The sequence below is a fragment of the Ahaetulla prasina genome, chromosome 14, assembly GCF_028640845.1.
Source record: "Ahaetulla prasina isolate Xishuangbanna chromosome 14, ASM2864084v1, whole genome shotgun sequence".
Classification (NCBI taxonomy): domain Eukaryota; kingdom Metazoa; phylum Chordata; class Lepidosauria; order Squamata; family Colubridae; genus Ahaetulla; species Ahaetulla prasina.
In genome coordinates this window covers 21,542,976-21,559,996 of record NC_080552.1, presented here as the reverse complement: position 1 = coordinate 21,559,996, position 17,021 = coordinate 21,542,976, and the positions used below count along the sequence as shown (strand labels likewise).

The 17,021-nt window shown below is 47.6% G+C and overlaps 1 protein-coding gene across 2 annotated transcripts; it reads left to right on the top strand.

Annotated features, from left to right (window-relative positions):
* The first annotated feature begins 212 nt into the window (after nucleotides 1–212).
* On the top strand, nucleotides 213–16,606 carry BRAT1 (BRCA1 associated ATM activator 1). Of its 2 annotated transcripts, none has more exons than XM_058157709.1 (13): nucleotides 213–810; nucleotides 3,184–3,338; nucleotides 4,394–4,541; nucleotides 5,555–5,927; nucleotides 6,512–6,631; nucleotides 7,539–7,633; nucleotides 8,693–8,772; nucleotides 10,154–10,340; nucleotides 11,833–11,912; nucleotides 13,307–13,409; nucleotides 13,758–13,856; nucleotides 14,461–14,642; nucleotides 15,631–16,606. In XM_058157709.1, exons 1-13 carry the CDS (start codon nucleotides 681–683, stop codon nucleotides 16,351–16,353), a joined length of 2,475 nt encoding a protein of 824 aa, XP_058013692.1. In that variant the 5' UTR covers nucleotides 213–680; the 3' UTR covers nucleotides 16,354–16,606. The 2 variants fall into 2 exon arrangements, with proteins under 2 accessions (XP_058013692.1, XP_058013691.1); XM_058157708.1 differs by having other exon boundaries at nucleotides 13,307–13,457.
* The last annotated feature ends 415 nt before the right edge of the window (nucleotides 16,607–17,021 follow it).

The window sequence follows — 17,021 nt, the reverse complement described above, 5'->3', positions numbered from 1 at the left end:
CGCCCGGGAAGGCCGCGGCCTCTTCTTGACCCACCCCTTAGAAACCCCGCCCCGAATCCTCCCGTGACTCTCGGCTGCGGACGATGGGGGATCGGGGCCAAACGTGTCTAGATTGGATCCCGACGGGAGGAAAGGGCAAATCCTGGCCTCGTCAGGGAGAGGCGAGCTTCACTCGCCCTTCTGCGCATGCCCGGAACAGGAGGGAACTGCGCAGAGAAGACGAGCCCCTGTAGTTCGCGGCCGCGAGTTTGCAGCGGGTGGGTTGCATGCTCTGCTCGCTTGCACGCCTCGTTTTTCTTGCAAGCGGAGCCTTTTGCAGGACTCCGGGCTCTTGCAGGAGGCTCTATCCCACTAAGAAACCTATATTGGGGCCGGGGTCGTCTCTTCCCGCCCCTTCCCCAGCAACGCTGCTTGCATTTGGGGGCCACCAGCCGGTTCAATTCCCTGCGCGAGAAAGACGGGCTGGCGTTCAGACGATCGGGGCGGACGCGTGTCTGCCATTAAACACGGAGTATCAACGTAGCAGTGGGGGAACTTTAGTTTTTAAAAAGTTTTTAAAAGTTCCCGCACTGGAGCAGCTAAGGAGGTTCTCTATAAGACTGTGAATATTAAGCTTTGTTTTCTGGGGCTTCGCCTCCTTTTGTTTTTGCAAGAACAGCCCGCGAGGCTCCTTGCTCCCCATGGATGCAAAATGTTCCCAGCTTTTGCCTTCCGTTTGCGCCGTCCTGGCCGATCCTGGGCACCTCGTGGCGGACGACACTTGTCTGGAAAAACTGCTGGACTGGTTTAAGGCTCTGGCCAGCAGCGCTGGTGAGTTGGCACTTAGTTTGCATTGGGGAAGTGTGTGTGGAGGGGGGGACGTGTTGCAAGGAAACCCCACCCTGGGATGCTAGAGGAGGGCAAGTGATGGAGACGTTGCAAAGATTAGTTTTGGCATCAAGAGATCCCCCCCCCCCTGTAGTCACCACCTTGGCTTGCTTGAGATTAAAAAGTTTTGGAATTGCTCCTTTAGCATCTTTGGACTGTCGCTTCGTTGTTTGTATCCTGTGGTTAATGTTGGTTGCTTTATTTGGTATCCTATGACCCTCCCTGAATGTTGGTACCTATGATTTTTTTGAGGATTGTATTTCATGATTAGGATTTATCATTTGTTGCTTGCATGTACACTGAGAGCTTCTGCACCGGTGTCTGTTCACACTTGGCCAATAAAGAAGTCTATTTCTGTTGTGAGATGCTACTGGGATGCCAAGCTAGCCCGTTGAGTGGGACTCCTCTCTTGCTTCCGCACTTGTTGAGCAAATGCCACAGTCATGAAGCGAATGCAATGCAATGCAATGCAATGCAATGCAAATGCAATGCAATGCAAATGCAAATGCAATGCAATACAACTTCATTGTCACTTTGAATGTACACTAATTTAATTTCATTAAAATGAAATTTCATTGCATACAGCTTTTAAAGGGTCATCACCTCCAATATACCCTACATAACCATGACAAAATAAATAAATACATAAATACAAAATTATGGATATACCCACATATATTATATGACACAAACAACTCAGTCTAGTTTGGATCTACACAAGTACATGGCGAGAAAAAAACAAATCTTATGAGTTTACGAGGTGGGTGGCCTAGGGCAGGGGTCGGCAACCTTAAACACTCAAAGAGCCACAAAGGTCCTAACCGGAAGCCCCCCCCCATTCAATTTTAGAGCCGGCCAGAAGTCCAGTTCCCCCACCATAGAGTCTCCTCTTAGCAGTGTCCTTTTTCCTATACCTGCCCTAACCGAAAGCCCTATCAATTGTGGAGCCGACTGTTTACAGGGAGCCGCAGCAGAGGGATAAAAGAGCCACATAAGGCTCCAGAGCCGCAAGTTGCTGACCCCTGGCCTAGGGAACAAAGCTGTTACAGGACAGAAATACTTTGAATCCTCTTCCCAGAGGGGAGCAACAGAAACAGGCCGTGGAGTGGGTGTGTGGGGTCTCTAACAGTGCTTTGTTAGTCTAACTTAGTGCTTATTATCAGTATTCTGAATTTGGGAAGCAAGCTTCCTATAATCTTCTCCGCTGTCCTCACCACTCTCTGTATGGACTTTCTATCTGAGGCACTGCTGCCACCAAACCAAATAGGAATGCAGTTTGTTGCCTTTGTTGTTAAGTGAAACATTGCACCTTGCTCAATAGTAGTACCTGTGAGAGGGATCTTGGAGTCCTAGTGGATAATCATTTAGATATGAGCCAGCAGTGTGCAGCAGCTGCTAAAAAAGCCAACACAGTTCTGGGCTGCATAAACAGAGGGATAGAATCAAGATCACGTGAAGTGTTAGTACCACTTTATAATGCCTTGGTAAGGCCACACTTGGAATACTGCATTCAGTTTTGGTCGCCACGATGTAAAAAAGATGTTGAGACTCTGGAAAGAGTGCAGAGAAGAGCAATAGAGATGATTAGGGGACTGGAGGCTAAAACATATGACGAACGGTTGCAGGAACTGGGTATGTCCAGTTTAATAAAAAGAAGGACTAGGGGAGACCTGATAGCAGTGTTCCAATATCTCAGGGGTTGCCACAAAGAAGAGGGAGTCAGGCTGTTCTCCAAAGCACCTGAGGGCAGGACAAGAAGCAATGGGTGGAAACTGATCAAAGAAAGAAGCAACTTAGAACTAAGGAGAAATTTCCTGACGGTTATAACAATTAATAAGTGGAACGACTTGCCTGCAGAAGTTGTGAATGCTCCAACACTGGAAATTTTAAAGACGATGTTGGATAACCATTTGTCTGAAGTGGTGTAGGGTTTCCTGCCTGGGCAGGGGGTTGGACTAGAAGGCCTCCAAGGTCCCTTCCAACTCTGTTGTTATATTATATATAATAATTGTTAAAAATGAGTCCATTTTAGCCTGTGGGTGTTTTCTGCCAGAGACGGGAAGCAAACACCATTTTCTGGGGGGGAAAAATGCTTAAAAATTGTGGTCACTTGACTGCAGGACGCCTGCCACAGCCATAAATGCAGGCTGGTTTACTGAGCACGGAAAATGGAATCGCATTGAAGCAGTGTGTATGTGTGGCCGTCAGATTTCGAAACTGGGTCATAAGTAGTTCTGGGGAGGTCCGTCGTAACTTGGACTGGTCATAAATTGAGAACTACCTGTTATTTTCCCGCCCCTTTCCTTCTCCTTCCAGGGCCTAGTTTGCTGGTGTTAAAAGAGAACCCGTGTCTGATCGAGTTGATCCTTGTGGTGCTGAAACAAGGGGAACCAGATCCTGTCCTCCTGTCTTTTGTCCTGAGGCTCACGGGGATCTTTGCAGCTTCCGAAAGCAGCTTCCAGTATCTGCAGGTTAGTCAGACACGCAGAGATCCATTCCGATGCAGGCGTACTTACTGAGCGAGGGGAGAAGAAAATACCATACCCCGTTTTTTCCTTTCTTCTGCGCGATTTAGAAACTGCAGATTTCGTTCAAACGCAAAAGGATTCCACCAGTTTGAATGTCTATGGCAGAGCCCGGATGGATGGGCCAGGATTTCTCAGCCGCAGCTGTGAGGCATCCTTCAAAGTAGCAAGAGGCTGATCTGGCAATGCAACTCTCTTTCTTTCTTTAATAATAATAATAATAATAATAATAATATTTTAATTTTTATACCACCCATTTCCCGAAGGACTCAGGGCGGTTAACAGCCAGATAAAATACAATACAATACGATAAAAACCAATTAAAAAACTTATTCCATATAGACAATAATTTAATTATAAAATACATAATTTAAAACCCCATTTAAAATCCAATTTAAAAACCCGTTTTATGCCAGTCCTGCTCGGAAGAATAAATATGTCTGCAGCTCGCGGCGAAAGGTCCGGAGGTCAGGAAGTTGACGGAGTCCAGGAGAAAGCTCCTTCCTTCCTTCCTTCCTTCCTTCCTTCCTTCCTTCCTTCCTTCCTTCCTTCCTTCCCCTCTTTTTTTCTTTCTCTTTCTTTCTTTTTCTCTTTTTTTCTCTTTCTCTTTCTTTTTCTTTCTTTCTTTCTCTTTCTTTCTCTTTTTTTCTTTCTTTCCTTCCTTCCCTCCTCCCCTCTTTCCTCCCTCCCTCTTCCCTTTCCTTCTGCTTCTTTCCCTCTTCCTTCCCTTCCTCCTTTCCTTTCCTCCCTCCTTCCTTTCCTTTCCCTCGCTCCCTTCTCCCTTCCCTTTCCCTCCCCTTTCCTTTCTGAAATTATCAAGATGTCTATTGTTTCACAGTGCCCCCCAATGAGCCATGCAAATTCCAGGCTTTGCTCCAAAGAATTTCATTTCAAATGTAGATAAGCTTCACCCAGGAGGAAAATGTAAGGTGCAGTAAACCAGGGAAACCTCAGGATTTCAAACGAAAGCTGCCATGTCTTTTCTTTTTCTCTTGCGTCAGCAACGGGAGGTGGTGTTTGGAGCCTTCGGAGAAGCAGGTCCCCTGGGCAGCCCTCTCTGGGAGGACATGACCATTCGGAGCGGCTGGGTGCAAGGCGCCTACGTCATGCTACAACATTACAGCACCTTCCAGTTCCTCTGCAACTCTGGCAAGTTTAGACTTTTCCTCCCCTAAGATCGGCTTGTCCCAGGCGGACTCTCCTATCCTGGATCCCATACAAGGAAGTCCTTGACTTACGACTGTAATCGATTCCAGAATTACGGTCGTAAGCCGTGCCTCTCATTAAGCACAGGCCTGTGCCCCGGTTTTAACAACCTTTCTGCTCTGCAGCAGTCGGTGACTTCTAACAATTGCTAAGCAACCAGACATAAGTCAAGGACTACCTGTGCAACAATTTCTGCTCCTGTAAGTGACACGTTGGAGACTTCCTACGACAAAGAATTGGGGGCCCAGGAGTTTTCTGTATTAACGAATACGGATCGTCCTTGGTTAGACAGTCTCGTCTCTGAAATGTTATCTTTTGTCCCATGCAACAACGATGATGCGGTAGAATCAAAAGGATTGAAAAAGAAAAAGAAATATTGTATGTCATTTAACCAAAGTCCTAATGATTACAGTGTTGTTTTCAGCACTAAATCCAAGCATCTTGCTTATGTTCATCCCCAAGAGAGTTTTCTATAGAATTAGAATAGAGAAGAGAAGAGAAGAGAAGAGAAGAGAAGAGAAGAGAAGAGAAGAGAATAATAGATAGGATAGGATAGGATAGGATAGGATAGGATAATAGAGAAGAGGATAGGATGGAATGGGATTGGATTGGATGATGGGATGGGATAAGGATAGGATAGGATAGAATAGAATAGAATAGAATAGAATAGAATAGTTGGAAGGGACCTTGGAGGTCTTCTAGTCCAACCCCCTGCTTAGGCAGGAGACCCTACACCACTTCATACAAATGGTTATTCAACATCTTCTTAAAAACTTCCAGTGTTGGAGCATTCACAACTTCCGGAGGCAGGTAGTTCCACGGATTAATTGTAAGTGTAAGACTGTAAGATGATGTGTTTGTAAGTCAAATCTCTGTGTCCTGTATTTTGCTCCTGGGTTGTCTCAAAAGAGTAGCCCCGCTGTAAACCCTCTGACATCGCTTATTGCTGCCCACAGGAGCTCTGGATGTGATCTTCACTCTTCAAGGAGACCCCAGCCTCTTCATCGCCGCGGGAGCCAACCGGCTTCTTGCCCGCCTGCTCATTTTCTCCGTGGAGTCCGAACCGTCTCGTCTTCTCAGTTCCAAAGACTGCGATTGGCCGGCTTGTGCTCGGATGATGGTCGCCCGTGTTGAGGAGGCTCTGATGTCCCGCTCTACGTCTCGGATCAAGCACTCCCTGAAGCTCTTAATAATGTTATTCGAACACAACCAGGATGCCTGGACTGAAATCTTGTGGTCACGCATAGCAGAAACAGTGGAAGCTGTCCTGATGGAAGAGCCCATCCAAGCCGGACCCTGGTTGGTTGATTTGTTCCTTAGCATGGCAAGGTAAGAGAGGGGTCCATAAGTTATTGTTTAAGATTAAAATTGGTTAAGATGGTGGGATGGCGATTGTAGGTAGGGCTCTTGCATTGTTCTTGCCCGTTCGGGTTTCAACTAACAAAATAGAGAGTTGGATCTCAGCTTCTGGCAGCTCTTCTCATGTGTGCATTAGGAACAGGCTCCTCCTGTTCCTCTGCCTTACTACTGTCAGCCTCTGGAGGCTCCGGAGTCCGCACCTCACTCCCAGATGGCCCTGGCCCCACCTCTGCCTCTGACGCAGAGCCCTCATCCGGGCCTTCCCCAGCCTCCAGGACTGGCCCATGTTCTTCCTCAGCCTCATCGCTGTCTGACTCCGTTGCCAGCTCCGCAGGCTGCTGGCGGACCACAACACATTGTTCTTGTCTATCATGGATGATCCTACACTGCTGGGACTTCTGTTTCAACTACTGACGCTCAGTACAAAAAAAAAATGGGTCATATAGGGAAACGTGTGAGCACTCATTGCATTGGAGGGAGAAAGAGATGAAGTGGGTGCTTTAAGTCTCGCAGATGATTTAAGCTCTTCCCACAGGTCATTCTTCCTCCAATAGGTCTCCTGCATTTCGCTCTCATGAATGCAGCCTTTGGAAGCAGGTGGCCCTCGCCCTGAAGAATATCAGCCTGGCTCAAGCCGGCCCTCTGGCACATGGACTTTTGAAGCTCGAGGCATGGTAGGAATGAATGCTGTAGAAAAGAGGCTGTGATCTCATGCAGTCGGTAACTGTAAGAGATGTGGACTTCCAACTCCCAGGATTTCTAGAATAGTAATATTCAATAATGAAGGAGCCTCATTGAGGGGTTTGCTAAGCATTTTGCTTGTTTAGCCGCAGATTCCAATTCCACTTTTCTTCCGGAGGTCATACTTAAGCTCTTTTTCAGGCATGATCAAAGGTTTTTTTTTTAAATTTGCACTTATATCCCGCCCTTCTCCGAAGACTCAGGGCAGCTTACACTATGTTAGCAATAGTCTTCATTCTATTTGTATATTATATACAAAGTCAGCTTATTGCCCCCAACAATCTGGGTCCTCATTTTACCTACCTTATAAAGGATGAAAGGCTGAGTCAACCTTGGGCCTGGTGGGACTAGAACTTGCAGTAATTGCAGGCAGCTGCTGTTAATAACAGACTGCATTAGCAGTCTGAGCCATAGAGGCCCCTGAGTCTGAGATTGCAGGTCCTATTGGGTGGGAATTGGGTTTGCCCATCACATGTTCAGTAAGGTGAGCCCAGACAATCATGGCTTATTGGAAAAACGTTGGCTTAAGGTGCTGCATGAGCTCAAAGTCGTAAAAACCAGAGGCCCTTTCTGCTCCTGGCTCTTCCCCTTTTCTCCACTCTGACGTTTTGAACGTCTTTTCTATAGTTCTAAAGATGGTAGAATTTGTAGAAGGTAGCGAGTTAAACCAAAGTAACGTATCCCTCTTATAAATTTGAAACACAATGTGTGTGTGTAGGCCTGTTGTGTGGTTTCACGTTAAGGGATTTTTGATTTGCGTAATAAACTTTTGACAGACGTGAAACCAAGGGAAAGCTCTAATCTTCGTGCACGCAAAGCAAACTTTTTCTCTTCTTCAAGCCCGCAGGCCGTCAGAGCCCAGAGTCTGGCTGTTTTGCTCCAGCCTATGGACTGCATCTTGCGAGCCACTTCGCATCACTTAGCCACCTCCCCGAGTGAGTGATACAACACAGTCTTATTAATGCCTGTATCCTTTAGACCGGAGTCTCCCAATGTTGATGGCTTTGCGGACCTGGGGGCGGGGGGGGGGGAAGGGGATGGTTTTGCACAAGGGGCTTGCAGGTGTGTGCGCCCATAGTACCATTTGTGCGAGCGGTGTGCACGTATGCCTGCCACTCGCTTAAATGGGAGTGTTGTGGCCTGTCGGCCGCCGGCCCCTCCAGCAGCCGACTCAGAGGAGGAGGAGGGGGAGGAGGCGGTGTGGGAGTCAGGGTCAGCATCAAGGCAAACAAAGAGCTCTGGGGGGGAAGAGGGTATGGAGCTTGCAAAGAGACAGAGAGAGAGAGACAGAAGCTGAGCTGTCCATCAGCCCTCAGATGGAGAGTCAACAGCCCCCAGGTCTGGAGGTGGCTGATGAGGAAGAGGAGAAACAGCTGGGTCCAGTGCCTGACACGCAGATGCACAGAAGGCAGAGGAGAGGAGAGCAGTGGAAATCTATGGGCCGGTCCTTGGGACGGAAGAGCTACCACTGCTAGCAAGGCCCCACCCTAGCTCTGGGGATAAAAGGCAGGGGCTGGAGATGAATAGATACGGCAGACAACTATTCATCTCCCTGCCGGACAGACTTGTTAGCCCGCAAGAGAAACTTTTTGCCCCAGCTGCCAGCATTCCTAATAAAGGAATCTTTTGTGTTCATGTCAGAGGGTTTGTCGTGTTTGGGGAGCTGGGTCAAAGTAGGGACATGCATGCAATTACCTTGTGCAAGTGGGGATGTGCCTGTGTGTGTACTCACTGGCCATTTCCACGGCCCGGTTGCAAACCTCTTGTGGCCCATTAGTGGGCCGTAGCCCACAGTTTGGGGACCCCTCCTGCGTTAAGACAGAATGGGTGGGTAGGGAAAAAAGAGGCCCTTGGATTATCTGGAGACTGGGTTTAGAACAGCCCCAGTGCGTTGTAGGATCAATGTGTGGGAGCTCACCTGTTTGTGGAGGTTTGTCCAGCTGTGTCAGAGATGCCTTTTGTCTGAAAATTGTCATTTCATCCCACGCTTTCAGATGCTTCCTCTGTAGATACTCTTCTCTCTACCAGTCTCTTGTGTCAGACGATGGCTCATCTCGAGGAGATCCAGGAGACGGTAAGGAAAAAGCGGGCGCTCTTGACCTGTCTATTAAGATTCTCCATCGTCCAAGTCATCGTGTGGCTCCAAAGGTGCTTTTTCCAAAAGGCAACTGGGCTTTCCTGAATTTTTTTTTGCCTCGAAAACGTTTCGCTTCTCATCCCAGAAGCTTCTTCAGTGTCTTCACACAGAGCAAATAGGCTTCCGGGGGCCTTCTGCGAGTTCGGGTTTTCCCAAAAGACTCCCTCGTCCTTTTCCAGATGTGAAGCCTGGAAATTTCCCAAGCGTGGGGAATTCTGGGGATTTGAAGTCCATAAATGCTAACTGTGGGATTCTGGGAAGTCCACAGAGCTTAAAGCAGGGGTGAAATGGTACCGGTTCTCACCGGTTCGAGCGAACTGGTAGTGATAAATGCTACCGGTTTGGGTGACTGATAGTAAAAAAGAAAAAGCTACCGGTTCATCTATATTTCTGACAATCAGCTGTGCCGCGCGATTTATATTCGCTAGAAAGCAGGAAATCCTGCTTTCTAGCGAATCTAACTTGCGCGGCACAGCTGTTCCCCGCCCCTCACTGTTCTACTTACCTTGTTAAGCCTTCTTTTTCCGGGCAGAGCGCACGTGTGGCATGCATTGTACATGCGTGCGCAGTGTGCATTTGGTGTACAGTGTGCATGCTGTTGTGCCTTGTCCGCTTTCCCCGCAGCCGGGCCCATCTTATCTGCTTCCGAACGCTGAGGAATGTCCTAGCATGCCTCCCGGCCCCAGCCCTGGCTCCATGCCCAGACAGGCCGAAGAAGTGCCTCCGGCCCCCAGCTCTGGCTCCATGCCCAGGCAAACGGAGCAACTAGACCCCTCCCCCACAGCATGTGAGCCTGAGGAAGCTCAATTACCAACAGCTGCCGACTGGAGTGACCCTCGCGTCAGAAGACTTGATAGGCGGAGGCAACAGAAGGAAGGGAGGGGCAGGCCAGGATAAGTGCTGGGTCATGGAGCCACACCCCATGGCCTATATAAAGGATCTGCTTTCTGGCATTCTCTGAGTCAGGCAAAGTCTACCTTATCTTTCTGAAATCACTTTCTGGTCTCCTGCCTGCCTTGAGAACTTTGCTAGGACTTTGGCAGAGCTGCAGAGGCATGCCTGATTCGGATTTCCCTGACCCGGCCGTCAGCGGAGGAGTGGGACACGACACATGCACACACTGCTTTTGGGCCACTGTGCATGCGGCATATGCAGCGCACTTTTGGTGCGCATTGTGCATGCACGGGCAGTGAACGGATGGCAATCCGCGGAGGATTTCACCAGTGGCTTAAAGTTCCCACAGTTGAGCAACCCTGGTCTACAGAGTTACAGCTCTGATTAAACTAGATTAGGACACCCCTGTCTGTTGCTTCTCCAGGCGTGCTTGGCGGTGGACTTTCCCCATAAGCCTTTGCTATGCTCCGTGGTGACCGTACTACAGTTTTGCGCCGGCCAGGCTGTGTCGTCCTCCTCCTTTGGCTCTACACTAGGCCACCTCTTGATTGGCAGCTTTCGAGTCCAGAGGGCAGCCCTCAGCCTCCTGGGAGCACTCTCGCGATGGGCTGGTAAGTAGGAATGTGGTTTGTATTTGGATACCCAATTGTCGAAGAATTGCAACCCTGCCAGAAATTCTCTCCATAAATGTTTCTCACTCTTCAGGGTTCTTTGCCGTTAACTGTCAAGATTAGAAGTTTCATAAATCAGGGTTAGGAAAGTGGCTTTATTATCCCACTTTTCATTGTAGGTACTGCCAGTATTCAATTTGTTGTGACATTTATTTAAAGGGACAGAATTATAAATAATTGAGCAACTCTTAGCTTCCAAGCATCTATGGAAACTGCCATGTTTTGTCTGTTCGGTGTAGATAATGCCGTTCTGACAGTGGAGCAGTTTTCAAAATATGCATTTTTTTAAAAAAAAAAATCCTGTTCTACCATGCAATCAAACACCAACAATAGTCAATAGGAATAAAAAGCAGAAGAAATCCAAAGCTCTTTTCCCCCCTCAAAAGCAACTTATTTGGGGCAAACTGAACATAAGGAATGTTTTTGTCAGGCCCATGTTTGCTGTCACTCTTTAGAGTAGAGTAGAGTAGAGTAGGATAGGACAGGACAGGATAGGATAGGATAGAATAGGGGTCTCCAACCTTTTAAGACTTGTGGACTTCAACTCCCAGAAGCTTTGCTGGCTGAGGGACTCTGGGAGTTGAAGTCCACAAGTCTTAAAGGGACCAAGGTTGGAGACCCCTGGGATAGAAGATAGGATAGGATAGGATAGGATAGGATAGGATAGGGGTCTCCAACCTTGGTCCTTTTAAGACTTGTGGACTTCAACCCCCAGAAGCTTTGCTGGCTGAGGGACTGGGAGTTGAAGTCCACAAGTCTTAAAGGGACCAAGGTTGGAGACCCCTGAGATAGAAGATAGGATAGGATAGGATAGAGGATAGGATAGGATGTAGGGTAGGATAGGATAGGATAGGACAGAAGATGGAATAGAATAGAATAGAATAGGGGATAGAATAGGAAAGAAGATAGGATAGGATAGGATAGGATAGGATAGGATAGGATAGGATAGGATAGGATTCGATTCTTTATTGGCCAAGTGTGATTGGACACACAAGGAATTTGTCTCTGGTGCATATGCTCTCAGTGTACATAAAAAGACAAGATATATTTGTTAAGAATCGATAGGATAGGATAGAATAGAAAGAATAGAATAGAATAGAATAGAATAGAATAGAATAGAAGATAGGATAGGATAAGATAAGATAAAGAATAGAATATAATCCTTTATTGGCCAAGTGTGATTGGACACACAAGAAATTTGTCTCTGGTGCATACGCTCTCAGTGTACGTAAGGAAAAAAATAAAATATATTCGTCAAGAATCATAACGTACAACACTTCGTGATAGTCATAGGATACTAATACTAGGATACTAACTACGGAGCAACTGTTCCCGTTATAAACTCCGAAAAGTAGCATTGGGAATGAAATCCAGGCTGAATTGGAAGTGGAACGGGCCAGACACAATTAAAATGTTTGTTCTCTGTATTTAGCGTCCGTTCACGACGAAGAAAGGCTGCAAGTGTTTGACGTTCTCCTGACATACTTACGGAGTCCCGACAGCAGTCCAGTGGTGAGTGCAGGATTGTACCAGGGCTTTCTCTTGTCTTTTGTAAGGAAGTCTCTTATTTACTAAGATTGCTGCTTAGAGAGGGGGCGGATGCTTTTCCTTTGGACGAGAAATGGGAATAAAAGCCAGAGAGAGTTATCACCTCTGCTGGGAGATCAGCAGCTTCTGGTGTTCCTTAGTTAGTTATACCCTGCTTTTCATACTGTTACAAATCACTCAAGGCTGCGGCCGTACCCGTTGTAATACCGTGTTTCCCTGAAAATAAAACCCAACCAGAAAAGAAGCCCTAGCATGATTTTTCAAGATGCTCTTAATATAAGCCCTACCCAAAAAATAAGCCCCAGTTAAGATCGTCAGCCAGATGGGTGCATTTAATACCGTATTTCCCCCCAAAATAAGACCCAACCAGAAAAGAAGCCCTAGCATGATTTTTCAGGATGCTCATAATATAAGCCCCACCCACCCCCAAAAATAAGCCCCAGTTAAGATTGTTGTCAGGTTTCCAAGTGATGAAACCCATTCAAAAAAGGGTTGGCGAAGTCCACCTTCCAAAGCAAATTTATTTAGGTAGGCGTGAAATTGACAAAGACGGTTGTCATTCTGGATCTGACACAAACCCGAATTACACCACATAATATTGAAATTTAGAAAGATCCCACAAAAGTCACATTCCCCCATAAAAGCCAAATCCACCTTGTCCGATGTCATCAAACTCCACCTTTTGCTCTCAGCAGGGACAGCCTCCGTTCCCATGGGAAAGAAGATCACCTAGCCCAGGGATCAGCAACCTCGGCTCCCTGTCATTCAAAATACGCATCACAACCACCAATGTACAACACCTGCCAATAAACACAGTTTATTGAGCTTTTCAACCCCCAGTAGGCCTACCATGGATAAATCTAAGAAAATAAAAGTTTCATAAGGAAACAGAATGTTTAATTCAGCTACATAGGCTAGTTTTGTGGCATTCAAGAAATAGACACGGGGAAGGGTTTTGTGGCTCCCGGTGTTTTCTTTTCTGTGGGAAACGGGTCCAAATGGCTCTTTGAATGGTTAAGGTTGCAGACCCCTGACAAGCCAAAACAATGCTCACTATCTATTCCCTCCTCCCACCTTAAGAATGTGGCAAGCCTGGAAAAAAACACCTTACAAAACAGAGAGAAAGAGAAGGAATAAATGAGTATACTATAAAGCTGACTAAAATGGCTTCACATATGTCCATTTCGGGTTCAACAATCGTCAGCCAGGCAGGCACTTAGTACCGTATTTCCTCAAAAATAAGATCTAACCAGAAAATAAGCCCTGATGCATCCTTTGGAGTGACAATTAATATAAGGCCCGGTCTCACTTTTGGGGAAACACAGTTATAAATTAAATATCTTTCCACTTCCTTCCAGATTTTGAAGAAAGCCCTTCAAGGAACCCTAAAGTGGCTTCTGGGTGCCTTGCAACCTTCCGTCTCCCTTGCCGATTTCCAGCAACACCGAAAGTTTCTCAGAGGTGTAAATAGCGGGACTAGACGAGACACACACGAGCTTGGGCTAACTGGTCAGAAAGGAATCCGCTACTCCAGCCTTCCTCAATCTTGCAGATGTTTGGGGATGGCACTGACCAGCACATCTGGACAGGGCTAGGGTAGGGAAGGCGGGTCCCTGCAGCTGATCCATGCTAACTGCCCAATATTGGTGGGGTTTTTTTTCCCTTGCAGTTCAGATATTTAATTTTTCAGAGCCGGAAGGCTTAGATTTTAAGCCACTATTATTTCCTCCGTTCGACCTGCATTGAGTGGGGGATTAGAAAGGAGAGGCAAGTTCTCCAACCTGCAATTTTCTCTCTTTTTCTTTGAAGATACACTGCAGGTGTTACGGAAACATCTGTGCAGTCCAAGCTGGGAAGTACGCGATTCCTCCCTGGAGTTTCTCAGCCTGGCGATGAAGCGTTTGAGAGGTAGGGGAGCACCAAGGTGTACAGATGAACAAGAGTCGGAAGGGACCTTGTGGGTCATCTAGTCCAACCCCCTACCTACCCAAGCAGGAGACCCTGCCCCATTTCTGACAGATGGCAGCCCAGTCTCTTCTTGAAAGCTTCCAGAGATGAAGCTCCCACAACGTAGCATTTCAGCAGCTGTGTCGAGTGACACAAAACCTCCAGACCAGACTGCAGCAAATGGGCTGGGAATGATGGGGGTTTTTTTTTTCCTCCGGAGGCAGCTTTGAACCTCCAGGAACCTTGAGAGGAATTTCTTAAGTCTTTCCTGATTGTGGGGATGGAACGACTTAAGTAAGTCGCTGCAGTTGTTAAGTTAGCAGCCAGCTTGTGAAGGGAATCCGGCTGCCCCGCTGGCTTTGTCCAAAGGTGATCCAGTGATTCCGGGACGATGCCACCGTCCTAAATATGAATCCGTTGAATTTGGATCACGGGGATGCTGCGACAGTTGCAAGCGTGAAAAAAGGCTTTTTTTTTTCAGTGTCGTAGCTTCGAATGGGCACTAAGTGGACTGTTGTAAGTTCGAGACTGACTTGTATTTTAGCAGTGCCATTTCCTTACACAGGGCTAGACTGGTTTTGGCAAGAGCTGCTCTCTTCGGAGTTGCCCATCCTTTTGGAAGGTCTCCTGAATGACCCCGAGAGCTACGTGCGTGCCAGCGCCGTGAAAACCTGGGGCCGTTTCTCCCTCATGGCCCACTCTGGTCCAGAAGCGCCTCTTGTCAAAAGGAACGAGAACACCAAAGAGGTACGACACTTGTGCGCAACCTGAGGCTTTAACTCCCCATTTCTCTACCCATTAACACATTGACAGGGTTGGAAGAGACCTTGTAGGTCATCTAGTCCAGCCCCCCCGCCACCCAAGCAGGAGACCCTACACCGTTTCTGACAGATGGCAATCCACTGTCTTCTTGAAAGCTTCCAGTGATGAAGCTCCTACAACTTCCGAAGGCAACTTCTGTTCCATGGGTCGATTGTTCTCACTGTCAAAAAATTTCTCCTTATTTCCAGGTTGAATCTCTCCCTGTTCAGTTTCCATCCATGATTCCTTCTCTGGCTTTCAGGTGCTTTGGAAAATAGCTTGACCCCCTTCCTCCTCTCTGTGGCAGCCCCTCAAACATTGGAAGATTGCTATCCTGTCTCCCCTGGTCCTTCACTAGACTAGCCATGCCCAGTTCCTGCAACTGTTCATCGTATCTTTTAGCCTCCAGTCCCCTCATCATCCGGGTTGTTCTTCTCTGCACTCTTTCCAGAGTCTCAGCATCTTTTCTATAGTGTGGGGACCAAAACTGGGTGCAGTACTCTAGGTGTGGTCTTACTACGGCTTTATAGAGTGTCTTGATTGTATCCCTCTGTTAATGCAGTTTAGGACTGCATTGGTTTTTTGGGCTGCCGCCGCATACTCATACAGAGACCTCATGGGCCTCTGTGGCTCAGACTGCTAATGAAGTCTGTTATTAACAGCAGCTGCCTGCAATTACTGCAGGTTCACGTCCCACCAGGCCCAAGGTTGACTCAGCCTTCCATCCTTTATAAGGTAGGTAAAACGAGGACCCAGATTGTTGGGGGCAATAAGTTGACTTTGTATATAAATATACAAATAGAATGAAGACTATTGCTAACATAGTGTAAGCCGCCCTGAGTCTTCGGAGAAGGGCGGGATATAAATGCAAATAAATAAAAAAAAGATGCCAATTTTTTCCTTTTGAGATTCTCTCTGTCCGCTTGTTCCCCAGATCTGCGTCGGGGCCGCTCGCTTGCTGGAAATCCTGTCTTCGGATGCCGAAGGTTTTCCTCGCCGAGCTGCCGTCGGCATCTTTATTGACTGGCTGAAGGAAGGACACCCTGAGGCCCGGGAGGACCCCGCCGAGTTCGTTTCCCGAGCTCTTCAAGCTGTGGATGGAGACTTAGACTGGGAAGTCAAAATTAATGCTCTGGAACTGGCGGGAGTTTTCATCGCCCAGACTTTTGGCCGGTTCGGACTCGGGGAGAGCTCTGCTTCGTCTGGTTCTTCACTTGGCAAGACGCCGGCGCATCTCGCCGACGTGCTGCAGCTCTTCTGCCAAATGCAAATGCTTGGCTTCCTTTTCAGAGGCCTTCAGGACTGCGACAGGCCCGTGGCGCTCAAGGCCTGCGAGGTCCTTTTGGCTCTGAAATCCGCTCTTGGCAAACACCCGTTAAAATCATCGCCATCGGGAGATGCTGCCGCGCTAAAGGAAGTTCCTACAGAGACACCCTTCTGCTCTCTTTGGAGCCTTCCTGCCGGGGCCGCCGCCACCGAAAAGGATTGCCAGGATCCAGAAAGGCTGCGCCTGATCCTAGAATCTACGGACCTGGAGGGTTTGCGAAGGGCTCTGGATGTGAGCAGCGATCACCTGGAGAGGAATCCCCAGTCTCTCCTGCAGGATATCCTGGCTGCTGCAGGGAACGCGGAAGAGAACAAAGTAGATTGCTACTGAATGGATGGGCTGGAGTTCGCCGGCCAGCTTGGAAAAAGGGGCCAACTGTAAGAACTGAACGACTGCAAGCAGGCTGCTTTTTCCAGGCACCTCCAGAAAGTGGGCCTGGTGGAGCGAATTAAAACTGAAAACTCACATACAGGAAGAATAAACACCAAAAGAAGAGCTAATGGACATTTGCACCAAAGTGCAAAACTCACACAAACTTGGGGTGAACGCAAGGGATAAAAATAAATAAAATAAATACCCAATATTCTTTCTTCCTTCTATTTTTCTCACAACAGTGATCTTTAACCACTAGACCCATCTGTCTGTCTGTCTGTCTCTCTCTCTCTCTCCCCATCTCTCTCAAAACAGCATTTCCTCAATCTACCGGTGAGAAAACGCTTCTCAATCGACTGATTTCAGTTGTGCATTTGAGAATATTCTAGCAAAGAGGGAAAAATTTTAACTCGGCAGTGGGTTATTCCTAGCCTGGCTGGTTCTGCTTCAATTCATGGGAGGGGGAGATCAGCTGAATTTGGGCTGAACGGGATGCGGCTCCTAATTAATCACTGTAAAATTACGCATCTAGATCAGGAGCATCTAATCTCGGCAAGGGTAAGGCTTGTGGACTTCAACACCCAGAATTCTGCTGGCTGGGGAATTCTGGGAGTTGAAGCCCACAA

Excerpts from the sequence above, each read along its gene's own strand:
- BRAT1 (XM_058157708.1), top strand. The coding sequence starts at position 681 with ATGGATGCAAAATGTTCCCAGCTTTTGCCTTCCGTTTGCGCCGTCCTG. Across the intron at positions 6,632-7,538 it reads CTTTTGAAGCTCGAGGCATG|CCCGCAGGCCGTCAGAGCCC; the intron begins GTAGGAATGAAT and ends CTCTTCTTCAAG. Across the intron at positions 13,458-13,757 it reads ACACGAGCTTGGGCTAACTG|ATACACTGCAGGTGTTACGG; the intron begins GTCAGAAAGGAA and ends TTTTCTTTGAAG.